Source organism: Kryptolebias marmoratus, linkage group LG16, assembly GCF_001649575.2.
Source record: "Kryptolebias marmoratus isolate JLee-2015 linkage group LG16, ASM164957v2, whole genome shotgun sequence".
Taxonomy (NCBI): domain Eukaryota; kingdom Metazoa; phylum Chordata; class Actinopteri; order Cyprinodontiformes; family Rivulidae; genus Kryptolebias; species Kryptolebias marmoratus.
Window position 1 is genome coordinate 23,114,860 of NC_051445.1, and position 27,788 is coordinate 23,142,647.

At 38.9% G+C, this 27,788-nt stretch overlaps 2 protein-coding genes across 2 annotated transcripts in view; both read left to right on the plus strand.

The window, feature by feature from the left end:
- Window positions 1-53: 53 nt before the first annotated feature.
- ttk (ttk protein kinase) lies at window positions 54-12,534 on the plus strand. Its single transcript, XM_017413127.3, has 25 exons — window positions 54-166; window positions 696-783; window positions 860-1,082; window positions 1,165-1,271; window positions 1,362-1,502; window positions 2,370-2,478; window positions 2,562-2,643; window positions 2,738-2,853; window positions 3,218-3,305; window positions 3,718-3,820; window positions 3,931-4,153; window positions 4,235-4,341; window positions 4,569-4,712; window positions 6,500-6,660; window positions 6,893-7,026; window positions 7,194-7,320; window positions 7,966-8,058; window positions 8,162-8,319; window positions 9,112-9,263; window positions 9,351-9,475; window positions 9,876-9,950; window positions 10,025-10,201; window positions 11,608-11,704; window positions 11,784-11,869; window positions 11,947-12,534. Exons 2-25 carry the CDS (start codon window positions 696-698, stop codon window positions 12,013-12,015), a joined length of 2,985 nt encoding a protein of 994 aa, XP_017268616.1. The 5' UTR covers window positions 54-166; the 3' UTR covers window positions 12,016-12,534.
- A 1,823-nt stretch (window positions 12,535-14,357) lies between these two features.
- bckdhb (branched chain keto acid dehydrogenase E1 subunit beta) overlaps window positions 14,358-27,788 on the plus strand; it is a 53,276-nt gene continuing 39,845 nt past the window's right edge. Inside the window, exons 1-5 of the mRNA XM_017413241.3 lie at window positions 14,358-14,597; window positions 15,748-15,825; window positions 17,606-17,674; window positions 23,534-23,667; window positions 26,369-26,524. Of these exons, the coding sequence (XP_017268730.1) occupies window positions 14,402-14,597; window positions 15,748-15,825; window positions 17,606-17,674; window positions 23,534-23,667; window positions 26,369-26,524 (633 nt within the window). The 5' untranslated portion in view covers window positions 14,358-14,401. The remainder of the gene's footprint in view (window positions 14,598-15,747; window positions 15,826-17,605; window positions 17,675-23,533; window positions 23,668-26,368; window positions 26,525-27,788) is intronic.

Below are 27,788 nucleotides of genomic sequence, written 5' to 3' on the forward strand. Positions count from 1 at the left end.
TGCGTGAAAAACGAAGCATTTTACGTCATCCGGAACTAGCCAATCAGTACGTGACTTGGTCGGAAGTGGCATATTTGAAAACTGTCTGTTCAAACCTTCGTTTTGCGCTGTGCCGAATAACTTATAAAAATAAGTTCTGTCGGGATTTCATGACAGCAAAAACACGGTGAGATAACTTTAAACTGGCTTACGTTGTCACGGTTTTAAATAATACGTTTTTTTAGTGAATTTAAACAGAGATTCAGCTGCATGTTTAATTGCTTACATCTATCGTTAAGGGCGATGCTACGTGTTAGCTTGTTGAGCTAGCTCAAATTGTGCAAATCAAAGGTAGTGGTTTTTGTTTACATTAAACGTATCAGAAAACCTGTTAAAACAAAGCAATGCGTCTCAGCAAGTGCACGTATTTCTTGGCTTTAATGAACTTCTGAATGATGAATATTAAAGACACATCAGTCGTCAAAACAGTACATGTTTGTGCTAACCTAAAGTTACCATTTAGCACTAACGATAGTCTGTCATTTTACATTTTGAATGCTACTATTCTGTAGCATTGTTAATTTTTCACAGTTATATCGTTTTAAAATTGTAATTTAGATTGAATGTTTTTCTTTCGTTGTACATCATGAAATAAAGCACGGCCTTGTATTGAATAACATAATTTGTGAGAATTTATCTGTAACTCTCATTTTCAGATGGAGGAAGAGGAACACACCGACAGAAAACAGCAGCTTGCCAAGCTTTATCAAAAGATTAATAAAATTAAAAAGTATCTCAACGAAGGTAAGGGCAGTGCTGCTATTTTATAAACTACGTCAATGTCCATGTGGTTTTGGCACTTAATGCTCTTTTGTTTCAGATGACACGGACAATATAAATCAGGTCATCAGCTCAAACTCGCCTGAATCCTGCCACTCCTATCTGATGGAGCTGGAGAAGAAAGGGGATCCTCATCTGGATTATAACCTTCTCACTAGGCTCATAGACTTTTACACTAAAGTGTTCTCCAACATGCCGCTGGGTAAACATTGCCAGAATGAGAATTACGCCAGGATGTTGGTCAGATTTGCAGAGCTAAAAGCGTGAGTATAAGCTGCACGTGAAAATAAATGATAAATTTGTGGTTCATGTTTCAAAACTGCTAACCTTTTGTTCGCCTGCTAGAATTCAAGATGTCAACGAGGCGGAGGCCAACTTCAAAGTGGCGAGATCTCACTGTCCAAATTTTGCTTTTGTCCACATTGCACATGCACAGTTTGAGCATTCTCAAGGTAAATACAAAAGTTGTATCTTATTTCTTGCCATTGCTTCTAACATTTGCACAGGGCATTACATCTTTTTATCTTGTATTGTGCTCTCAGGCAACACGAAAAGAGGTGTTCACATACTGCAGAGCGCTATTAAGGAGGGCGCCAAGCCAAAGGAACACCTGGAGGCCGCGCTGCAGAGCATGCAGGCAGGAAGAACACGCTTCTGTTCAGAGGATAAGGAGAATGTACCAAGTGGGTGCTCATTCATATTTAGCTAAACGTTTCCAGCTGGTTTACATGACTAATTTAGAGCAAAATAAAGAACTACAATGGTATTAATTCTAACATCATAACTTACCTGTTATACTTAAATATCACCCGCCACCACCAAAGGCAAAAGGGCAAAAATGATTTTGCTTGTGTGTGTATTGTTTTGTCTTTGGCATAATCATTGCATGTACATTTATAACTGATTAACATTTAGTGTCAACCCAGTTCAAGATGGCAGCTGACTGATCTCAGGAAGCACAAAAATGGCTATAAGACGCCCAATTTCAAAAATATTGAGTTAATATTTGGGGTGGTAATAGCTAAACATCATCCCCAACACATACTCCGAGTGCTACACATTGCGAGATATTTTTGCTTCAAACTCTGGCATTAAATATTGGCATTTACGCTGTTTTACTTTTCACAAAATAACCCATGAACCACAGGACAGAATTCATTAATCATTGGATGTACATCTACAGCTGATTTATTTTTTGAGTCAACTCCATTCAGTGTGTTCACCACAGCTAAGTGACCATAGCCACCACTAAAATGGCTATAATTCTGTCAATTTTACAGATATTGGGCTAAATTTGGTGTGTTTAGTAGCCAAGAGTCATTGAGAAGTTGAGCTCTGAGCACTAAAATATCTTGTATGAGATTGTTCATAACGTCATTTACAAGGTTTGAGCAAAACGGTTACAACTTTGTCATTTCTTATTGTAAGACGTCTTTAGTTTAAACCTCTGGCATTAAAGGCAGCAGGCAAAATGCATACCTTCAAGGAATGCTATGTCTAATTTTATATTTTTCTCTGTTTTATTATTTCTTTTTTCTTTTTTTGATTAGCCAACAACATTTTTCAAGATTTCATTAAAAAAGGCTCAGAATTTCAGAAATCTGGCCCAACATCCGACGGGACGGGAGACCTGCAGCTCTCCAGCATTTTCAGTGTTGGGTAAGAATAAAACATCTCTTTATAATTGAATATTTTCTTTTGAAAAAAAGAGCATCTGATCATACTGAGTGACTTACTGTTAGGATGGAGGCGCTGCCTGGATCTTCAGATGAACACTTGCTTGGCTGGAGAACCGGATCTCAACGCAAAAGGGTAGCTGGTTTGGTGAGTTTCAGTCAGATGTGCAGAATTAATAAGCAGAGAGTTTTTTGGAGTGTTGAAGTTGTGATCTCTCCCTTTCTTTTTTTGCTTTTTGTAGCCAGGCAGAGTACCCGTTGTACCGTTCTCCATCCCAGAAAATGATGACAGCAATGAGAATATCAGTGGGAAAGTGTCCAAAACAAGTGATGTGTCCATTCCCAAAAGTTTGAACAGGTGTTCTTTCTTTGCATCTATTTATATTTCCATTACTTTTTAGGAAATATTTAATGTGGCTCTAGAATCTAAGTAGTTTTAGTCATGATTATTATGAGTTGGCATTCCACATTATGCAGCAACATTGTTTGGAAAATGTTAACAGAAAGCAGAAGTCAGAGAGAGATTCAGATCAAAATTCTTGTCAATCCTTGAGTCCTTTGATTAATCATGAAGTTAATAACTCGTAACAGAGTCTTTGCCACTCCATAATACATTGTTTTGGGGTTTTTTTTCCATTTAAACCTGGTCTCTTTAAATGCAAATTCACTAAGAGTTTTTTGTGTATTACAGATGTTTTAACTGGTGTGAAATTCTTCCCTAGGCAAACATCTGGGTCACACGTCGGCTCGGCGTTACCACTTTTTTCTTCGGGGAAAAATGCAGAAAACAGGGATTCAGTCGATGTTCAGGTGAGTGCAGTTTACCTTCTTACCATGCTTTATTGCCTGCCGCCATGAAAGGTTGGCGATGGTGTAATTATCTGTGCATGTGTGTGTGTACATCCACAACTGATTTACTTTTGGATTCATCCCCATTCAAGGTGGTTTCTATAATTAATTTCTACAGCACAAAAAAGCTATAACTTGGTCATTTTTGTAGATATTGTCTTAAATCTGTTGTGGTCGTAGCTATGAGTCATCACCATTACCTTCTCAAAACACTAACTGAGGACGCAAGATTTGTGTTTTATACTTTGTTGTGCATCTCAGCGGGCGATACGGGTTATTTCAAGTAATGCTAGTTTCATAACTTGTGCTTTAATCCACAAAAATGTTTAAGTTAATCTAAAAATAAAAGCTATTTGACTGAATGTTTATTCAGCCGCCAGCTTTCAGTCCTGATAATAACCAGTGTGAAGACCAGGCAGACTCAACCACATCACTCCTTCAAACACGTGGCACAAAAGGCTCCTGCAGAACAGAAGGTGATGTGTTACCTGTTCCCGGGCAGAATAACCTGCTAGCTTGTTGATTTTTGGATTAAGCTCTGGAACTGAGCGATCGACGTGTGTTGAGTTTGGTTTTTCTTTTGCAGATGTGACTTTCAATTTTGATCAGATCGTTGGTTCCTTTTCCCCTGAGTCGTGCTGGACCTACCTGATGAAACTGGAGAAAAGAGGCAACCCACACACAGACACCGGCCTCCTCAGTAAGCTCAAGACCTGTTATTCCAAAGTCTTCAACAGGCTGCCAGTCAGGGAGTACAGCAAAAACGCCAGCTACGCCCGAATGCTTGTCCGATACGCAGAACTTAAGAGGTGAGTTTGGTTGAAACTTTATACCGTTTTTAAATTGTATTCCAGCTGAGCCAGAACTTAAGTTGTGTTTTCTTCCTGTAGTATTGAAGATCCAGATGTGGCACGGGATCACTTCATACTCGCGAGGTCCAACTGCAAAGGTTTTGCCTTCGTCCACATTGCACACGCCCAGTTCGAGGTCTCTGAAGGTATGAGGCTGGAAGCAGCTCAGGGGTGGCTAAACAACTTCATTAAGTTTATCTTCTGTCAGAATAAACCACAAAACCAAAGAAGTGGTAAATGATAGAGAAAAATTCAAAATTTCCTCTTATTTCCAAAGCCATCTCTCTCGTGACTTTGTTGAGCTTGACTCTCTTAGTTAATAAAGACTGTAATAAAATTGATTTATTTAATATAGTTTTCTTCTCATGTTTAGGTAACGTGATGAAAGCAACTTCAATTTTACACAAAGCCAAGACTCTAAATGCCAAACCAGCTGAGCTGCTGGACACGGCCATGATTAACCTTAAAGCTGGGAAAAAGACACTGGTGCCCCCAATGGAGGAGGACCCCCCCACAGGTACAGACTCTTTGAAGGATGACCCACGTCTAAGTTGGAGTTTTTAACACCACTTTCTTTTTTCCACTCTACTATCCAGTATTATAGTTGAAGCACCCTTATCATTTGGTAGTTGCTGTTCTGTTTCCGTCACAGTTTTTGATCTGCTCCTCTCACAACTTTGGGAAATCCTGTATGAAACTCATCAAAACCCTGCGACTCGATTGGGAATGGTGTGCTTTGACGTTTGATAACAGCGCGTCAAATATAGAAGACAAAATTTTTGTTGTTAAGATCTGTAACTCAGGCATATTTTATAATGGAAACGTCACTCAGAATTTAAACGGGTCACAGAACGTTGGACTTCAAGTGACTGAGTGGGCATTTTGGTATCTTTTAAAGGTTTAACAAAAGGTCTTAGGATTTTTTTAAGATTTTACCACATAATGTTCAATTTAACTTGATGAACTGTCTAAACTTTCCAAAATCTTTGCAAACAAACTCTTCTGTTTACATCAGAATTGACATTTCTTTTATCATCTGTACATTAAAATGTAGATGTTTTTGTTGTCTCTCTCCCTGCTGTATAACTTGGTGATTTCTATGAAATCCCTCCAGAAAGCAGAGAGCTCACATCCAAACTCTCATTGAACCTCATTATATCTTGGCTCAGATTTTTCTTTTCAAAACTGGAAACGAGGGGTCTTTTTTTTAACTTGTCATAGTTCCTACATAAAACACTGCAGACACACAAAAAACATGCATGACCACCAAACAGTTCTGCCTCTTAAGGTAGTACTTCACTGGGCTTCAGCTGCTGGAGACTAGTTGGTGTATGTAGTATTGGGAGACAATAGTCTAATTATCTATTGCAGTCTCACTAAACAATGTGGATTTGCAACTAAGTGACTACCGAGCTTTCCTGATATGTTTCGTGTGGCCAGTTTTTGAAAATCAGAACTTATTTTTGTGTGCAGCCCTCAACAAACTGTATTTTTGTCTGTGTACATTGTTTTGTTGCCAGCTTTGTACCCACCTTGGCAGCTGCCCCATGTTAATGATTTAAAGGAATGAAGATGGATGGATTTTGACCTTTTTTCTTTTTTTAAATTAATCAATTAATTATCATCGTTGTGGATTTAGACCCGGACATTACGCTCAAATGTTTTCCGTCAGAGGAGAGCTCCCTTCCAGGTGTGAAATACTTTTTACAGTCCAGAGACTGGTTGAAGACACTCGTGACATAATTTGAGAAAGGTTTGAGACACCCTTGGAGATGGTGGCTATTTTGAGTGGGGGAAAAAATGTACCAATTTTTTTAACACATTCAAATGACAATGCCTTGAGCCTCTGCCACTCAAGCAAGGAAATTCAAAACCCCAACAAACGTCACGAGACGGTCTGCAGCCTCCTCTTGAAAATGCTGTTCACCATTTAGTCACTAGCAGTCACAGCTCAGTGAGATAGTACTCTTACAGTTCAAAAGTTTTCTTTTTGCTTTTTTTTGTGCTTCAAATTGTCGTTTTTGTGCAGTGACTGTTAGAAGCCTAGTTTCTGCTGTCAGGGACAGATAGATGCACCTTAAACATTTCTTTTTGTCTTAGTTATCTTTTAACTTATTCATACAGTTTATACATCAACATATAGGCATTTTGTCATCTTAGATTATTCAAAGTATAAGTGCTAAATTAATATAGGGCTTTATAGAAGATAGTTTATGTATGTTGGGATTTCAGGCAGTAGCTGCATTAGCTCTTTTCAGAATGTCCTTAGAAATGTTCTTGTTTGTTTTTTACCTTTGGGAGCAGCCGTGGCAGAAAGTGTGCCCTCCTGTGGGGGAAACCAGGAAGTGCGGCTTCCCTGTCGGGTCCCTGTGAGCCACTCGGTGGAGCAGCCTAAACCTGCCAACAAGGAGCTCGTGTCAGAGTGGAAGATCCCAGGTCTTATCAGCCGGCACGTTTCTCCAGAGGTCTGTTGGCTTGTCTTTACGATGAACCTCTTAAAACCACGACAACACAGCCTTGTTTCGCTGTTCTGATGTCCCAGGTTAAGTTTGCATTTGCAAACATATGTGGAAGATTGCAGTAAATATCTAGTTGGACCGATTCTATGTTAAAATTTTCACTTCTTTTATTTCATCTTATTGACAGTTTTAAATCATTCAAATCTTTTTTGTTTATTTGTTTCTCCTTTTTTTTTAGGTTGAAAGGACGACACCTCCTGATCCCAGGCCTGTTCCTCGTCTGGTGACCCCCTCCATCAAACTTCCATCCAGACTGAACCCACAAACAGTTTACCAGACTCCTAATGGCTACAGGAACCCGGGTGCAAACAGGTAACCTCTCGACTTGCTTGGATCCAGAGTTTGGTCCTATAATAGTCACAAGTTTTAAGAAAGGCTATTCCTCAATGGCTTCTGAAAGAATTTTGCAGTTTGAGGGTGCTTTTACGACAATCAAGTGCATAAGCATAATGTTGATGTCTAACACTTCTGTATGTCAGCGTTATAACTCCTGTGGTAAAGCGAGGTCCCGAGGTGCCGTCTTCTGCAGTAGCAGCTCACAGAACTGGACCCTTTCAGCAGCCGTGCACACCTCTAACCCAGTCAGCTGGTTTCCAGAATCCACAGGTAGGATTTTCTTTATGGCCAAGCACTCATTTTCATCCCACGGTAGCTGTCCAGCTTACATCAGAGGACCATGTGGTCTGGGTTTACATGCCTCTTTGGAGGGCAAATTTTCTTTGTCATTTGTTCATCGCCTCCTGAGACTCTAAAAGTACAGGATTTCCCCCTAAAATCAGCATAATGGTTATCTAGTGTTCAATTATAGGCTGTACAAATTGCCATAGGGCCAGATATAATCTGCCTTTTCATTGGTTCTTGAAGAGCAACCTAGAAAAAGGTCTGAATGGGTTGCATTACAGAGCTGTTAGCTTTGAAGCTAATTTAGGCAAACTTTCTAAACGCATACGTTTCAAAGAGTTCGCATGACTTTCTGACACATGCTGGACAGCCTCTTACATTGTATAGAGGCCGTCTCACATGGGACAAATGGATGTGTGATATTATGTACTACAGGTTGCACCCCAACCCCCTCCCTCAAATTAAACAGGCATCATCTCTGAATAAGAGATTTCTAATTAATTGTATCCTGTGTTAATTTTATTATTAATTACGGATTAGTATGATTACTATTACTTTTTTTAATCATTGGCCTGATATTCACTCAGAGTTGCACTGATACAATAAACCTTTGTTTGAATCTCATGTTAGGCCTCCTTCAGCGCTTTGTCAAATGAATCGATTACAATCAAGGGGAAGCAGTTTTTCATCCTCAAGATGATTGGACGTGGTGGATCAAGCAAGGTGAAACGAAACACAAATAAACCTGACGAGTCCCTGTGGTGCCGCCATGGGTCTGTACTTGAGTTGCCTTTTAAAACTCTGTTCCTGTTGTTTTTGTTTTTAGGTCTACCAGGTTCTTGACCACAAAAAGCAGCTGTTTGCTGTGAAGTACGTGGACCTCGAGGAGGCGGATGCGCAGACGATAGAAAGTTACAAAAATGAAATTGAACATCTAAACCACCTGCAGCAGTACAGCGATCAAATTATAAAGCTCTACGATTAGTGAGTACACGCCTCATTTAGAATCAGCACGCCAACGGGACATTTTGAAGTTGGGTTCTATGGGAAACATATGAATCATTAATCTGTTGTAGGCAACTCTTTGAACAGCCTCAGTTTGGAGAAATAAAGCTTCCATCTGGCCTGATGAGCTGAGGGCTAGTCTGAACCAGGCCAAAACCAAAGTGGATGGCTGCTGTCCTTAAAATACTCTAGTCTTTACAGTTTCATATAACTTCATTCAAACACTATTTCAGAGACCTTTACGTTGTTGTCAGTTTTGGGGTTTATGAGGTTATCTACATAGAATTCTGTGGATATTTGCGAGCGCAGCAGCAGCAGCAGTGAGTTTTAGTGCTTCTGGTGCAGCCTGGGGTCAGATCTGGCAGGAGTATCAGAATTATTCTGACAAAATAACTAGAATGCAAAATTGACATCGATGGAAAAGTTTGAATAATGGTGTTTGCGTTGGTAGCGTTCCTCTAGGAAAATTAGTCACTCAGACGGTACCGGTTAGCTATAATAGCTTGTGGACCCACTCTTGGCTACGTTTGGACTAGCCCTTTACTTGTTAGTCCTGTCAGACGTAAACTCTGTTTCCGCTAAACTTATGTTGTTCAAATAGCTACTTGCAACACAGAACCTCACTTCAGAAGGACCAGAATATCTCTTTAATCCACTTGTGGGAAGCTTTGTCTCTCGACGACTCAAACCTTTTGTAGTGTAGTTCTCCCAGTCTGAATCGGGATTCATAAAGTTAAAAATTAACCAGTGATAATATTTTTTTTTGTGCAGTGAAATAACCAACAGCTACATCTACATGTTGATGGAATGTGGCAACCTGGATCTGAACACATGGCTGCGAAACCGCAAAACCGTGAACCCGCTTGAGAGGAAGTTCTACTGGAAGAACATGCTGGAGGCCGTCCACACCATCCACAAACACGGTTCTCTCTTTATTCACTGTTCCCACGTTCTCAGTGTTCACCCTGAATGGAAACTAATCTGTAATCACGTTTGGGTGCGTTCTGCAGGAATCGTCCACAGCGACTTGAAGCCGGCGAATTTTGTCATAGTGAACGCGTCGCTGAAGCTGATTGACTTTGGCATCGCAAACAGAATCCAACCGGATGTGACGAGCATAATGAAGGACTCCCAGGTCAGGCGGTCACGCTTCTGATGAATACTTTGTTTGGATTTTGACTTGGAGCTGCAACACTGATCATAAATATTGTGGCATTATTTTAGAGGCTCTCATGTTGCAGAAGTTCAAAAGCAATAATATAAGCATTAGTTCTTTTCAGAACATGTAACTAGTTCCTGTACTGTGACTCTATACCAGAGGGAGCTGGTCCCGTTTGTGGTGAAGAATGTGTGTTAAACGTTAGGTTGTCATAGCTGAACAACAAACATGGATGAGTTAAACATGAGATATAGTTTAAAGAGTTAGCTCACCAATGTGAATGTAAATCTTTGGACAAATGCAAACGCAATCAAAGTGATAAAAGCAGATTAATCCAGAAAAAAAACTTCCTCGTCTAAATATGTTTACCCCACAGGTCGGAACCCTGAACTATATGCCTCCTGAAGCCATCAAAGACACTTCATCACAACTAGGAAAAGTTCGCTCGAAGGTACTAATCTTTTTTAACAGCATAATACAAGTATTGGTAATAATGGCAAAAGTAACAATGATGTTGTTGCACAGATCAGCCCCAAAGGCGACGTGTGGTCCCTTGGGTGCATCCTGTACTGCATGACTTATGGGAAGACTCCGTTCCAAAGCATCACAAATCAGATCGCCAAGCTGCACGCCATCATCGATCCCTCTCACAAGATCAGCTTTCCTGATATCGCCGAGAAGGACTTACTCGACGTGTTGAAGGTGAGTAAACATTATTTTAGTGATTTTTATATACAGTAAATAACAGAGCTGGGGCTGAGCCGATCTTATCTAGGTATCGGTCTCTGATACCGACGTCACTATCGGCTCAGATATCAGCTGAGGTCGCTGATCCAGACTTCATGGTTCTGTGTCGCTGAAATTTAATTTATTGTTGTCCCAATTTTAAAATGAACGTCGGGGCTTTCTAAACTTTCCAGGATTTTTGCAAACTCCTTCTTATTCTCACAAATTTGACACTTCTTGTAGAATTTAAACAATAAAATGTAGATGTATTTTCTTTCCCAAAGCGTGTCTGGTTGGTTTTCTCTCACATCTGCCCCACATTGCAGGGTGTGCCTCAAACGCTCATTGACTCCCATTTCTTCTGAGCTCTGAATTTTCTATTAGGGGGCCTGCAGTGAAGCCTCTTTAACCTGTCATGTCTCCAACCTAAAACACAGCTGAGATCAAATGGTAAAGGCCTAGCATTCCTTGAAAAAATTAATATCCTGTGCCACCTAGCATGAGAGAGTTTTAATTCAAAATGGCCGCCACATCCCCAGAGATGTATTAATGCTTGTCGTATGTGTTTAAGATGGCACTCTGCCACTAGCACATAAACTTTACTTCAATGTCTGAAATTTGGGGTAAGTTGTGACCATTTCTGTGTTGGCAAAGGCAGCCATCTTGATCTGGGATGATTCCAGAAGTTTTAGATGTTTATCCAGTAATTATTTTGTGATGGTTTCATTAAATCTGTCCAGTGGTTCGTGAGATACTTCGCTAACAGACAGACAGTGTTTACTGCGAACAGTTGCTACTAATGCTAATGTTTGAAGCAAAGTGTATGTGTTGAAAAGGACTCTGTTTCTACTGCAGCAAATTGTTGCTCAGTATCTGTAACCATTTTTATATGCCCATTCTAAGATGGGTCGTATTATGATATGGCTCCATCCATCTAACCGTCTGCCTATGGACAGTTTCTTGTCCGAGCTCTAAATAGGTAACCCTTTAACATCTGTCAGTGAAACTGACCTTTCACCCCCACCTCAATCATCTACTTAACTGATACGTGTATACAGGATTGTTGTATGACGGAATTCATGCTTTGGATTTTGATTACTCTGACAAGTTACTGACAGATGTGTTATAAACCATTGGCAGTACTCTTGTTGAGTTTGCTCAGGTCATATAGCTGTGGCAGCCATCTTGACTGGAGCTGACTCCAAAAGTTGTATATATTCAGCTAATGATTACACTCTGAGGGTTTCATTCAAAACTGTCAAGTGGCAGGTGATAATCACAAGGTTACACACACACACACACTGTGCTGTTGTTGTGAAGCCTGTTTCAGATTTGTTCCTGAAGTTGTCTAAAAGACGCATTTTTGTTTTTGCTATCACCAGAGGTGCTTGGTTCGAAACCCCAGAGAAAGGATTTCTATTGCAGAGCTGCTGGAACATCCGTACCTGCAGCTGAAGCCCCAGTCATCACCTGAGCCGGGTACATAAAAACCGAAAACCTCCTGGATATTTGTCAACCGCCATTTTATTCTTACCGTTACTCCACTTGCTGCTTTCAGAACCACCTTCTAACAGCGATCTCAAGAGGATCCTAACAGACCTGGCAGCCCTCCAGTCTCCAAACAGCATCATCCGAGCTGCAAACGTAAGGTTTTTTTTGTAGAACGTCCTCTCAAATGTCTGCCACCTACGAGCGCTAACCTAGTTTTGGGCTTCTTACAGAATTTGGCAAAAATGTGCAGCAGTGGCAGGAAGCTGGACGTGGCCGAGTGTGCAAAGTCATCACCGTAACAGGCCTTGAGACGTTTTCTTCTTTTATCTGCTCTTTCTTGGGATCTCTTTGTAACCACTATAATAGTTTTCTTTAGGAAAATCTGTATTTTTGTTCATTTTTATTCATACTCATGTTTGTGATATAGTAGCTAAGCATATATAGTTTAAGAATGAAATAAACATACTGTTATGACTTGTTTTAAATGTGACAGCTAATGAAAGATCATTTTAATTTTTTCATCACATGGACAGTAATTGAAACAAATGGTTAGAAGTTCGGCGTTATTGTACTTTTCTGACCTTTTGTTCCTATCAAACGAGCCACTAAGCTGTTCACTACTTTAAAAAAAAGGATTGATGTTTTAATTATATCTCATTGGATTAAAACTGATTTTGGTCTTTGTTCGCGTGATGGCATTTGCAGGAATTAGTCTTTTTCTAAATGTCAAGATAATACAATATATGTTTATATTGTTTTATTTTAATTTTTATGTACAGGGTTGCATGCTAAAAGACATAAATACAAACCTTTCATTATTCCAGTGCATTTTTATTCACAGATCACTAAAAGAAAGTTACACGATGTCATAAAAGCACAAGAGTTCAAACTTTCTTTGAGACCTTTAGAAAGATCCACCTTTGTCTTAATCTTTCACATTGTTAGGTGTTTTTGGGGTTAGGTTACAAATATATACACCTTGTTGATAATGTTTTTTTATATATTTTATTTTCTTACAACCTGGAATTTAATTACATTATTAATTTGAATCTAATTGAAGATTCAAGGAGGGCTTTTATGAGAAGAGCAACTAAAAGGTCAAAGATGATTCTGATGGAGCTGCAGCTCTTCTGCAGAGATTGGAGGATCCACTAGAACAGGGCTAGGCAACCCTGGTCCTTGAGAGCCACTATCCTGCATGTTTTACTTGTTTCTCTGCTCCAACACACCTGATTTGAATCAATGTGTCATTAACAGTCTTCTGCAGAACATGGAGAGGTCATGTAACCACTGAATCAGGTGTGTTGGAGCAGAGAAACAAGTAAAACATGCAGGATAGTGGCCCTCGAGGACCAGGGTTGCCTACCCCCTGCACTGGAAGCTGCTCAGATCTGCGCTTCATGGAAGAACTTGGAAAAAGTCAAAGACAAAATAAGGCAGACTGTTTGGAATTTCTTCCTCAAACATGTCAGAAGGTGCTGTGGTCAGATGCATGTAAATAACAGAACTGTTTACATCATGTCTGGTTCAAATCTATCACCTCTCGTTATGCTGAGAACGCCACCCCCACAGTGAAGCATGGTGGTGGCAGCGTCATGCTGTGGGCATGTTTTTCACCTACAGGGATGAGGAAATTGGTCAGAGTTGAAAGAAAAATGGATGGAGTGAAATATAAAGACATTTTTTAAGAGAAACTTCCCATAGGTTTGAGACTAGAATCGAGGTTCCCCATTTAATTTCATTCATCTGAAGTATTTTATGTATAATCAAATTAAAAGTCCAATAAAATCCAGATTGTTAGGCAATAAACCAGAAAGAATACCAGGGAGTGATTACTTTTACAACTTCATGTAAAGTACTCCATTTATTCCCCCTATGTACAAAAACTTACAAATATCCATTTTATAGAAACAATTGGAATTTGGGGGAATTTATATCTGCTGGAGTGGGATTTGAGTGTTTTTATAAGAACAGTTTGATAAATTGTTACAGCTGCCACTAGTGTTTCTTTACCAAAAATGCAAAGCAAAACAATCATGCTCTATTTTAATAATTATAAAGAGTAATAAATCAAAAATCAAACAATTTCTAGCTCACATAAAAACATGAAAAGCGCAGCGATGCTTCTCATAGCATACTGACAATGCTTATATATATTTTTAATAATTGCAATGTTTGTGATATCCGTGTTAAATTCACTTATACATTTTACAAGGAGGTAATGGCCTTTATCACAATGAGCACTCTGGATACTACGACAGACAGCCCCGTATTTTGAAATTGAACACAGCTGCCTGAGTATGTCCGCTAGGACCACCCAAAATCTTTACAAGCCACACGCGCCACCCTCCTTTTTGACCAATCACAAGCCTCGTCCGCACACGCATGATAAGATCGCGAGTGCGGAAAGAGGAGTCCTAACTCTGGCACTTTTCCCGAATAGTACAGTTTAAAAAATGCCTCTTCTTTGTAGGAACACATTTACATAATATGTTGTATTCAAATAGATTAACTTGTCTTAATTTGGGGAAAATTATCTGCTGACATCTTCTTGATGAGCTTAACTTTAGCAGAATATCTGATAGGAAACTTAGTCTCGATTTTTTTTTTCCGCCGAGTGACGCTCCTCATTTTTCACGAGACGATCTTCATACTTGCCCTTCCTGGACATCTATCACAACAGTGATGGCGGCTGCTGCTCGGTTCTTCATCCGAGGCGCAAACTCGAAACTTTCCGTCTCCGGTATCGGGCCCGGGGCTCACAGTTCTCTGGGAGCCGCTTTACTAAAACTGTCCCCGAACTGCAGCTCCCGTTTAAAAGCTCAGCGAAGACATGCGGCCCACTTTACTTTCCACCCTGACCCCGTACCGACACAGTATGGTGAGTGGTGACCGTCTTGCTAGCTGTAGCTTCGTTTGGTTGTGTTAGAACCGAAAAGTAACTAGAGCTTGTTGTGGGAATTCGACTATAAATCCATTCATTAATTCATCGATTTATTCATTCATTCAACTTTTAGCATAGCGCGGAGGCTTGGAGGCTTGGAGGCTAAAACACCCGCAGTGGAAGCTGTTTCCACGTCAGCTGTGTGCCAAAATAAATGCATTACTACAAATGTTTTCAGCGAAAATATTACCTGACAAGTCATTACTTAAAGCTGTAGCACAGATGTAAATGGAAACTAATGCTGTTTTAAAAATTCTGTTGATAGTCATATCAGCGAGTTTTATTTACACTGAAAATACACGAATTAGACCAGAATATATTCAGCAAAAGATCCGGTTCTGTTGGAAGAAAACATTTCGAGCTGCAGTCATGATGGTGCTGTTGCTCTGTCTTACTTACAGTAAAACCACCACAAACACATTCATGTTTGTTTCATCTAAACCTGTCCTGTGACTTGTGTTGATTTACTTTCAGTTAATAATGGGCATTGGTGTTATATTGTGCTTTTGTTTTGAAAGGGAAGATCAATAAAGCGATTCTGTAAAAAGGACAAAAAGCAGCTTATGAAGTGGGAACTGCAGTGACACAGCAGAGATTGATTGTTTCTTATAATAGACACACGGACAGTTTAAAGGCTCAATCAGGGACAAAACGCAGAGTATTTACCGTGGGGCACAGGTCGATTATGTTTTGTGTAATTTGCCCTCCAACCCAAGCAATGATAAATGTTTTGGCTTTTGGTGCACATCTAGTAACTGTCATTCACCACTTATTGCCTCTTTCTCGTGTTCACTGCAGTTTATTATTGTCTCTTAAAGGCTTTGCAAACTATCAGAGGCATTTTCAAACAAGACTATCGATATTAGCTGTTTAAAATCGCTGCAAGCTTCTGTGTAGCATTGTTTGGCAGCATTAAAGACATTTTTGAAAAGACTCTGTCACACAATAGGTTATCTGATTGGTGCCGCATTAATATCAGACAATCCCAAAATAGATCAATGGTTATTTTAGTTTTGTCAGCTGACAAATTTCTATGCAGTCTACAATGCAGATAATTGATTCTTCTTTGTTTTCTTTTGACATTTAGGACCCACACAGAAGATGAATTTGTTCCAGTCAATAACCAATGCCTTGGACAACACCCTTGCTAGTGATCCTACAGCAGGTAGGATGCTAAAACGTGACCTGACAATGAGCTTTTGTACATATGGATTTGACCGTCACATTGAATGTGCCATTTTAATTAGTGTGCGTTTACATGTATACCTTTAGCCCAGTTTAAATTTGATTCTGTATATGGGTTTTACATGAAACACAAGACCTGGTTATTCATATCCTGGTGTTTGCTATCAAGTTTCTGATCGTGGGTTTTTGTCTAACTCCTCACCATCTCAGCCTCTGATGAGCAGAGAGTATTTCGAAACCAAAACCCAATCTTCACATGCCTCTGTTGCCTGATTTCTACTACAGTGTCCAAAGAGGTGTGTTTATAAAGGGAGATTGATGGTTTAGTGAGGTATGTTGTGTTTTTAAAGAGACTCACTGTCAAGCACTTTGACAACTTTCGCTGAACAAATAACTTCCTGCGTACTAGTTTATATGCAGGGTTTTGGGTTGGATTGTTTAGTAAAAAGCACCACCTGTCACTTTTTTTCCTGATTGTATCCCAGACCAGATTCAAAACCATTTAACAAAAAAACCAAAGCCAGGCTGAGTCAAACTCCCTTCCTGGAGGTTTCACACAAGGGTAGAACTTTATGCTGGTTTTTGACAGCACAATAAAATGTTTACATCTTTGGCACCTAAAAGAAAGATACTCTGTAACTGCAAATATAACCAGGATATTGTTGCATATGTAAATAAAGACAAGGATGAAGAATTTGTAGTACTGACATCAGGGTTCAGTGCATGCAATCAGATGAAGAATGCCACAGAAAATCACCATTCTCATCTTGTAGACGGCAGACATTTTGGGGGGTGCTTTTTGCTCTCTGCAACAGAAGAAAAGGAGTAGAGGAAGACTTTATCTAAAGCACTCTACACCAAAGCAAAGTAAGAATGATGAAGATGAAACACAGGAGTTTGAGGAGCTGTCCGTTTGAAACCAGCTGTGGGGAAAAGTTTCAGATTCCAGGTGATCTACATTAACAGTGGAAAACAGAAGAGTTCCCTCGAGAGGTGGATGTATGGAACGCCAATCAGGTCATGCTTTGAAACACCCTCTGGTGTCTAATAAATGTTGTTAAATATTTCACTAGGTGATTAATAAATGCCACCTGTGTATGCACAGCACAGTGGCACTCACCTAGCTGAGACACCTGGGTGAGTGTTTAACATTTTATTTAGCATTTTCAGTTTCAAAGCTGTTGTTCAATTAGTATTGACTTTTATTGGTTGCAATTGTAGCTTCTTTCTTTAGAGAAAAAAGGGCATGTACTTGTTTTAAAAAGCATCAGGCGAACAAAAAAATCACTGGTGTTTGTGGGGAAAAAAAGAGTTTAAAATGCCTTTTTATTTTGCGTGTTAAAAAAAGGTTCAAACGTTTGACCAGTTTGTTGCAACCAAACCTGGTCTGTCCTCCTGTTTTATGTCATTAATGAACAGATTCTCAAAACAATCCTCCACCAGTGGGTGAGCTTTTCCCCAAAAACTGAGTACTGAGTCAAACTTTTTAACACATGGTCTGCAGGACACAGGTCAATACAGCACAGCTTTTTAAATATTTATAGTGCATTTATCATTTGACAAGTCATACCTTGATGTCCATGGGTCTTGTAAAATCAAATAAAACGCTTTACTTTACAATGTAGAAATGTTTGATTAGTTGCCTGGAGTCTTTTCGATTGTGTTTCAGAGACTCACTTCAAACTTAGCTTTCAGTGTCTCTTCTGTGTACTTTAAAACAAACTTTTTTTTAATGCACTCCCACACTTGTTTTTCTGCAGTCATCTTTGGAGAAGACGTCGCCTTCGGTGGAGTTTTTCGATGCACGGTTGGCCTGAGAGACAAATACGGTAAGATGCTTCACTCTAATTAATTCTCCTCAGGGGATCAATAAAATCATCATTCTATTATCTTCCATTCTCCTTAGAAACACTTGAGTGCTGTTTGTGTAGCACTTTTTTTGCCACTTGGTGGCAGCAGAGTATCAAAGATGTCGCCTCGGTTCTCATGTCAGGTCGTAACAGCTCACTGTTCACCTGGAGGACCAGAAGGATCCGTCTGCACACACAGCCTGTGTTACAGCAGGGGAGCCTTACAGACTTCATACAGTGAGCTGATAAAAGTAGAACCAGCTTTGTTCTGTTTAATAGTCTCTTCATTTTCATCTGCAATGGTCAAATATTGCTTGAATTAGAACTGGTGCATTTAAAATCCTTCTAAATAGGATCCAGTCAGTGTCACAGTCACTGGCACACCACACAAATGGACATTGTGATACAATACAGTAAAAGTACAGGCATAATGTTTTGCATAACTCGAGTCTATCTCTAAAGTAACTCTAGCTTGGAGGCAGGTGCTACTGGGACATCTTGGTCTAATGGGATCATTGGTAATGTTGTAAGTAGCTTTAAAACTGCATTTATTATACGTATTATTGACAGAAGTCTTAAGTGTTGTTTCTGTGAAGCACACGTGTTCGAAAATCAAATTTACAGTCGTCTGGAAGCTGCTTTGTGCTAATTTATGAGATCTATTTGAGGAAAAGTGGTATTTTGAAGTACAACAAACTGAGCTGAAGCTGCACTGCTGTTTTATACCTGTTTAACAGCTGTTTTATTGTTTAAATCTGTTTATAATAGCAGAATCGCAGTTAGTTATGTACATCATTTCTCTGCTATATCCGATATGGATGGACATTTCAAGCAAAAATACTATTCAGAAATCACTCATAATTATCACCTGTCACCATCAAAAGGCAGGCGATCATTTAATTTCTTAGCTGTTTGTGTGTTAGTAAAATATCTCATGAACCATGGAGCAGATTTTAATGAAACTCAGAAAGTAGCCACTGAGTGATCGACTGCAGCTCATTACCATTTGGAGTCAACCCAAATTGAGTTGACTGACCTTAGCAAACACTAAAAATAGCTACAACTCAGTCGTTTTAACAGATATTGGGCTGAAATGTGGTGGGTGTGGCAGTGGCTGAGAGTCATTCCAAACACATACTCCAAGTGCAAACATATTGAGCAACATCTGTGTTTAAAACTTATATGCTTGATATGCATTCCTTTAAAGAAATGCTAGTTTTATTAGTATTCAGTTGTTTTCTTTTTTCCTCCCACATGCATGCTGTTCATGCACTGAGTGACACCAGCCCTGCTTTTTACCGTGTACGTTTATTTCACTGTTTAATCGTACGCTGCGAGTTAAAACGACTCAGAAAGCGTCCACGTGTAAAACTGGTCTGGCATCGCTAAAACAATATACACTTATCTCGATTTATTTGATTTATCACATTTATTTTAAAGAGGCCTAATTTTAGCAACCTCTTTTCATTTAAAAAATAAATGCCCGTGGTTGGGATAAAGACTTGTGATGAATGTAGTTTATTGACCTGTGAGGACATGACGTACCATTACTAATTCTGCCAGCTGGAGAAACTCGTGTTCTTCTTTTCTTTTCTTTTTTTTGTCTTCTGTCTGTGGGGGATCAGTGAAGAGGGGCGGGTACGTGTTCTGGCAGTAAAGGTGTAGATTATCTGTGACCGTAGTTTTCACTATCAAATAAAACAATGGCAAAAACAGACATCACCTTATTTATTTATTTGGTTTTTCAGCAGGTGTCGTACTGATAAAAGCAGACTTGGTGAACAAACAACTTGCTGCTCCACCACCTTCTTGTGGTAACAACGAAACAACATTAACTATTCGAATTAGCATATTTTGACTACTTTTGATTATTCCTAATATCTGGGTGGGTGTTAGTGCAGCACATCATGGCTGATTTAAACGCAAAAATAAAGACCTTTACATCAAGATATCACTGCATTTTCTACATAAAATGTCGCCTATTCTGTGCTTCAGAGCATGCATGTCAGTGTCGAAAGTTATAAACTTAATAAACCTTAGTGCTATGTTTTGAACCCAACTTTACCTTAAAAAAACACTGCATTTTGTGTTTTATTTTGTCCTTAATAAATTTGACGTATCATAATTACCTGTACTTTTCACAGGCAGAAGTTGGGAATTTTAATTTCCTATTTATCATTAAATCAGTGAAGGCTCAACAACAGAAATAAACAGCTATGATTTTAACAATGTGCAGCTGGAACTTAAGGTTTATCACTTTAGCCTCGAAATAAAATAAAAAAAATAAAAAAACAGAAGTGGAGCAAAAATGAAGTTTTGAGTTTATGAAGCTGCTACGACAGAAGATTTAGAACGAGAGTCAAACTGGTGTTTTAATCAACTCCACCTGATTGGTCTGATACTTCAGCTTTCCTCTCTGAGATGTGATCTATTTATTATATAAACAGCTCCAGTTTAGTGGTCAGTACTATATATCCTGTAAAGCTGGCTCCATTTTGAGTTATTGGCATATTAAATTGTGTGAAGTGGCACCATTAACCCCTTTTAAACCAAGTGAGACAACAGATTTGATGGTAAATCAGGCTGTTAACCTGTTAACTTACAAATGAGTCATCTGTTAGTTGTGTTAAAATCAGGCTGCCCAACCTAAATTCAACCTCAGCCATTACAGGTTTCACTGCACACGCTTGTGCTTCATGTTGTGGTTCGAAGTCTGTTCTTTGAAAGGCAAATAAAAACTAGAGGTGTCAAAAATGTTTCTTTATTTTATTTTATTTTCAAATGCTGATATGCATTACCATCCTCTACTGTGAGGACTTTGACACAATTTCACCAGGTGTATGCTTTTTAATTATCACCTGACGCTAAAGGCTAAAGGGCAACAATGTTTTTGCCTGAGTGTGTGTGTGTGTGTGTGTTTGTTGTACCTGAGTAAGTACCACTGGACTGATTTTAAAGATGCACTCAGAAAGTAATCATTGGATGCACATCTTCAACTTATTAACGTTTGAAGTCAACCCCATATAAAATGGCTGCCTCAGCTAGTTGACTTTAGTAAAAACATAAATGGCTGTAGCAGTTTTACATATCTGCAGCTAAGATTTGCTGTGGTTGTAGCTGAGAGTCATCCTCAATACTTGTGCGCACACATCTCGCAATATTTCTCATGAGATTGTGCAAAGTGCCATTTACAAGTTTGGGCCGAAACTGTTCCAACGCCACCCCTTCTCATCAGAAGGCCTTTAATTTGTTTTAGGAAAAAGTCAGAATCTTCTCACACGGACTTGATGCTTTATTTATTTATTTATTTATTTTTTTTTTTTTTGCTGTGAGATGTTTTGTGTGACTGGTTCTGTAACTGACTGTTTGAAATATTTCAGTCCGCTCTCAGAGATGACAACAGCATCTGCACACTTCGCTGTATTTCCAGCCTGACTCCGATCCTCCGAAACAAGCTGCCGGAACCGAGGAAGCAGGCGCTGAAACTTGTTAATGTTGTCGGGGAGGGGAAATGTCACTTGACTGCACTCCGCACAAAAACCCATTTTCATTTTATTTTATTTGCTGTTTTGAAAGCACGGAGCGTGAAATCCATCCAACAGCAGCCGGCTCCTCTTTTTTGTTGTTACTGACGTCAGAAGTGGTGACCTTTTGGAGAAGGATCATTATTTTCCATCTCGTCCTTGTGTACAGTGACGAGCGCAGAGCTGTTTTTATCCCTCTTACTACAGAAAGGGATGATGCACACCTCTGCCACCTGCAGCGATTACACAGAGCAGAGGTTAATGCAGGGCGGACACTATATGAATGGCTTTTTACGAGACTGATGCAGCCACCTCGTGATCTGGCTCTCCAGCTGCAGGCTGCCTCTGACAACAACTGAACATGTTGCCTCTATTCTTTGTCTTCCTCCTTCTGTTTAGTTTTGCCTTGGTTTTTTGAAAACATAACATTTATCTACTTAAAATTCCATTTTAAAAAAGGCACCTAACACAATTCTTGTTTCTCTTTCTTTATTTGTGGTCTTCGCTGTAACTTTTACGTGCTGCAGATTTGGGGTTAACGTCAGGCAGTTCGTTTCTTGATAACTTTGTTTGATTAATAGCTCTTTCCTCCGAAGGATTTGCGGTCGCCGCGTTAGCTGATTGAACTCTGCGAGCGCAGAGGGCACGTAAGGGCAGGATTTCTCCGCAAACTTCCCAGCAGAGCAGGAAAAAAGACGGGATTGGCAAATACACAAAGATGAGAGCAAAAATAACATTCACAACCCAATTTTAGTTTCCCACTCTTGTGGTTCTTTCTCAGATTATAGGGTGGAGAACAGAATTTTTTTTTCTTCTCCTTCTTCTGTTTCAACTCCATGGGGGTTGTGTGAGTAAATCACTGGATTGGGAGAAATCATTAGCTTGCCACTTCATTTATTACAGCACTGCATGGCGTTGAACCAAAGATCATGATGTAAAGCCTCATCGGCCCAATTTAAAATATGTCTGAGCACTACTACTGTTTCTTTGAGTCATCCCTAATGACCGATCCCTTTAGCCATTTAGCAACCTATGCAGAAAGGATTGTCGTCACGAGTTAAAAAGAAAGGTTTTCATGACTACATTGCTGTTGGGTGCTTCTGTCTTCAGTCATGAGAAAAAGAGTCCACCCTCTTTCAACTCTCAGGTTTTACATATCAGGACATAATAAAAACAATCTGATCTTTACCAGGTTATAAGATGATTCAAATCTTACCTTAAGTATAGAAAACCACCCAACGAACAAACTCCACGCTGTCATTCAACAGCTTGTAGAACCATCTTTAGCAAAAATAGCTCTCATTAGGAATTTTCTGTATCAGTCTCTTTCATTTTGTCCCACTCTTTTTTATTATTATTTTATTTTTAACATTCCTTTAGTTCATTGAGATTTGTAAACATTTGTTTCTGCACAGCTCTCCGACAGCGTTTCAATCAGGTGGAGGTCTGGACTTTGACTGGACCATTGCAACACCTCGATTATTTTCTTTTTGAGCCATTCCGTTGTAGATCTGCAGCTGCGTTTAGGATCTTTGTCCTGTTTCACGAACCAGTTCGGGCCAGGCTTCAGCTGTCAGACAGATGGCCTCACATTTGACTGTAGAATACTTTGGCATACAGAGGTCCCAGGTCCTGTGGCTGCAAAACCAGCCAAAACCATCAGCCCTCCACCACCGTGCTTGACAGTTGATATGAGGTGTTTGTGCTGATATGCTGTGTTTGGTTTTCTTCAAACATGGTGCTGTGCATTATGGGTAAACATCTCTACTTTGGTCTCATCTGTTCAAAGGACATCGTTCCAGAATTCTTGTAGTCCGTTCTAATGTAGCTTTACAAACCAAAGTTGTGTTGTGAGGTCCTTTTTAAAGAGAAGAGGTTTTCTCCTACAAGCCACACTTGTTCACTCTTTTTCCATTTGTATTGTCATAACCTTTAACCTAGTAACTTCAGCCTGTACAATCTGACATGGAGCTTTTATGTTTTCTGTATTTTTTTCTGAGCATTGCACAGTCTGACCTTGGGGTGAGTTTGCTGGCACATTAATTCCTAAAAAGTCTGGCAGCTGTCCTAAATGTTTTCCACTTCTGAATCATCTTTCTCTCTGTAGAAAGATGGATCCAAAATGTTTGGACATTACCCTATAATTTTTGTTTATTAAATAACGATTAGAATCATTTTAGAACCTGGTTGAGATCAGATCACTTTTATTTTTGACCTGATGTGTTAAAACCTAGAATTAACAGAGAGTGGGCTTTCTTTTTCCTATGACTAGATGACCTCATAGTTTTCCCTCTCTTTTGTGCTTGATCTCCAGGTAAAGACAGAGTCTTCAACACTCCTCTTTGTGAGCAGGGGATTGTGGGATTTGGGATTGGTGCAGCTGCTGCTGGAGCCACAGCCATTGCTGAAATCCAGTTTGCTGACTACATCTATCCAGCGTTTGACCAGGTACGACACATCTCGTTACTCAAGCAAGAGCTGTTAATATTTTTAATGAGAGGGTTGCTCTGAGCAGAGGATGATGTTGAGATAAAGTGAAAGTAATCTTTTGTATCCAAGTTTTCTTTTTGTCTCACTGATGACTCAATAAATCAACTCATCAAGTCCTAAATACTTGTAAGTAATTCCGTTTTGGCAATGCATATCTTCTTCGAAAGTTGCGTCCAGTTATACTTTAAAACACATTCCACAGTCATCAGAAACGTTGCTCTCTTTGTTGAATATTTTTATAGACTCATCATTGCTATAAATGTGCCTTTCAACGACGTTTTAAAGTGAAGATTTAGTTTTGCTGTCGATTTTGGCATGCTGTTCAAATACACCCAAAACGGCTTTAAAACCCCAATCAGAAGGCAGTTCACAAACTATTTAGCTGAAATCTTTTTTGACTGTCTTTCCTGGACATGGTATTGATGATGTCACCCTTGTAAGCTGTTGGAAATTAAAGAGGTTAGGGTCTAATAAAATTTACTACAGTTTTGATCAATATTAAATCTAATAACTGTTTCCACCTAACAGTAGTGTTGCATGTTGTGTGTCTGGATACTTGCTCGTCTAGTTGTTGTGACATGAAAGCTGTTCTGGTCAGTGTAACTTAACATTTGTATGATTTGGATTTGGACTGAGAACTGAGCAGGTATGGAACGTATTTAGCAGCTACTCATCCATGGGTTCAGTAGTGTTTTAATGTGCACATCCAGAACCAGGTGCATTTGAGCTGTAAGTGTGTATCTGTTGCACATGACTTGTGACAGGCCTTCAATGAATGTAGGTCCTTTCAAAATAAATTGATCAAAAGGAGGTTACTTTACGATGTGAGGTAGTTTTTTATATATGTATTTTTTTCCCCTCGCAAAGATTAATGTGGCATTGATGTGTGGAGCATGCTGCTGTTCTCCCATGCGCACATGTTGGCACTTTTGTCATTCTGTTTATTCTCGCCCTCCACAAGATAAATGGGAGTCTGCACTGTTTTGCCAAGGCAAGATAAAAGAGAATATTTGATCATGGAGCCTGTTTCTTAGAAAAAAGTGACCTTTCAGTGCACACAGCAGAATAAATCTAGCCTTCTGCTTTGAGTGGGCGCTCTCTTTCCTTCTGCGCTCTTACTTAAAATGATGAAATCCAAATAGACCTCATAGAGATATAAACTTCAAATTAACAGCCCCGCTCAGTTTCAAGTAGAAAAAACATTGAGCAACTTTTTGGAGGATGCCCAGCATCAGAAACTGTAGATGCAAAGATAATTCTCCTGAGCACTAAGTGCTTGTTAAAAAAAAAACAGTACTTCAAAATATTTGAAGAGAATAACAGAGAGAAATATTCTGCTGTTCACTGGTGTGGTCTTTCTACACTATTATGGTTTGTTCTTTTCACATATTGAAGCTTAACTTTTCCATATTTGTTTATATCGATATTTAAGATCAAGGCTAAATTTCGATTCAATTACAAGTACTGAGAATAAGTCCGAATTTTACGTTTAATTTAAACAGGCTCAATAAAACAGGCTGTTTTATTGAGTTTATTTATAATTCTAAAGAATTTCGATCTATAGTATAGTACACATGGAAATAAAAAAACATGCGTGGAAAAAAATAAATAATTAATTATTTAATCAATTAGAGATATAAATGCATCTATAAGGAAAAGGAAAACCAAAAAATACATTTTTATAAACACTACAGTTTAAATTATGTGCTTAAAAATTGGAACTAAACTGAAAAAATAAATAAGAATGTCAATTAAATAATAAAACATGGGTAAAGTTCTCCTTTTTTAAATAAATTGGTGCATTTTAACTAAATTAATTCATTTATTTGGCCTTTTATGTATTTATTGAACCTTTTATATATTTCTGCTTTTATATTTATTTCTGTCAGTTTTTGTCATCCATATAGTGAAGCTCTTGGGCTCCTTTGTGTTCTTTGTGTCGGTATCGAAGGCGCTGAATACAAACCGTATTTTGGTCCATTTTAGTTTTTTCCCCAAGTTTGGCGCTTCATAATGTGGAAGAGCGAGCTGTCGATGTGATCTGGTGTTATTTAAATTAAAATGACTACATGCCATGAAATTCTTAAGGGGGCGGGTGGTCTCGTTGGCAGGTGGAGGGGACCCCCCCCATTGATAATGGTAGGGGAAACGCTGGAACAGTAGATGATGGGATATTCAAAGTCTTCACAATTTTCTTTTGAGGAACAATAATTTGAAATTGTTCCACCATCGTTAGACAGTTATTTGCCCATCTTTACTTCTGAGAGATTCCCCCAGTCTTCTTACTGACCTGTTTCTAATTAAACTAATTAGTTACAAAATCCTCCTCCAGCTGGTTCTTATTTGTACCACTTACTTTTACAGCTTTTTGTTGCCCCTATTCCAACTTTTTTGCTGTAATCAAATTCAAATTACCTTAATTTTTTCCTAAAAATGGTACAATTCTTTCATTTTAAAATTTGATATGTTTACTATGTTCCACTGTGACTAAAATGACTAAAATTTACAAGACTTGCAAATCAATGCATTCTGTTTTTATTTACAGTTAACACAATGATCCAGTTTTTTCAGATTTGTTGTACAAACCACATATCTAAAAATGTCTTTTTTTATATAACACCCCTTAAGGCATTAATCTTTTCATTTGATCTCTTTCCAGATTGTGAATGAAGCAGCGAAGTATCGGTACCGATCTGGTAACTTGTATGACTGCGGGAACCTCACCATTCGGTCTCCATGGGGATGCGTCGGTCACGGATCCCTTTACCATTCTCAAAGTCCCGAAGCGTTTTTCGCCCACTGCCCTGGTATCAAGGTATGTCCAGAAAAGTTCTTCTGTAGCACTGTCAGGGTTTTTAAATGGTGCCATTATATTATTGCTGTTAAAATACAGTAAGCTGGTTGTAGTTGTTTCAGCTTAATTTTCCACTCAGTAGTTCATTAAGTATGTACAGGCATGAAAGAGTGGCCAATATGGAACAATTAGACTTAGTCCACTGATTAATTGGTCTATCTTGCTGAGGACAACCTAATTTATTTACTCTAAACAAGATAAGAGAAAAAAACTCATTTAATACATGCATAGTTGAAGAGTTGGGGTAATGTGGTCTTGCTCTGTATGAAGGGAAACCAAATTTCTTTTATTGTAGCTGTATAGCATTGTGGTGACAATATTCTTTTCGCAAAATCAAACTTTTATTGCATAATAAATCCTAAAATGTTTGTCTGCTGTTGCAGCCTCTACAGAGATGAAGGTTCTTTTGCAAAATCGTGACATAATCCAGTCCAGAGAGAGCTTTAAAGCCTGTCCCCTTTAACTTTGTCAGTGATCACTCAGTTTGATTGTCGTTACAGCTCAGTACACTGTCATCTGATGCATTCACATATGCAGCTGTGACGACAAGTTACCATTCACTTTGAACGTTTTCTGGAAATAACATTCCAAAATAAAAAAAGGCTTCAAGGCTTTGTGTCTGATCCACCAGTCAGTCTTAAAATGGAAGAAGAGCTGATTATTGATATCAGGGTCAAAGCTATTCAGTTTAGCATGAGAACAATCCAGAATAGCTTGAGCTGAGAATAAAGGAAATAAATTCATCAGTGGCTGGGAGCAACAAGGATTTTGTCCCTACAAAGGTCACAAATGTTAAATAAATATTACAGCGATGCCGTCTCCATCTGAAACAACAGCCTTTTCTGCACAGCTTTGTGCTTCAAAAGTATTTTTTTTATTTTCTGCTGCCAAAACGTGTAAGTTTCATTTGGTTTGTGTGTGTGTGTGTTTTGTTTATCTGTCACATTAGCAAAATATCTCATAAACTGGATTTTAATAAAACTTGCAGAAAGTAATCATTAGATGAACATCTACAAATTAACTTTTGGAGTCAACCCAATTCAAGATGGCCGCCATAACTAAGCAACCTTAGCAAACACAAAAAATGGCTGTAACTCAACTAGTTTTACAGATGTTGAGCTAAAACTTGGTGTGGTAGTAGCTGAGAGATATTCCCAACACGTACTCCACAAGATCTTTGCCCTAAACTTTAGTTTAGTGTACTATTTAAGTACACAGTCCATCA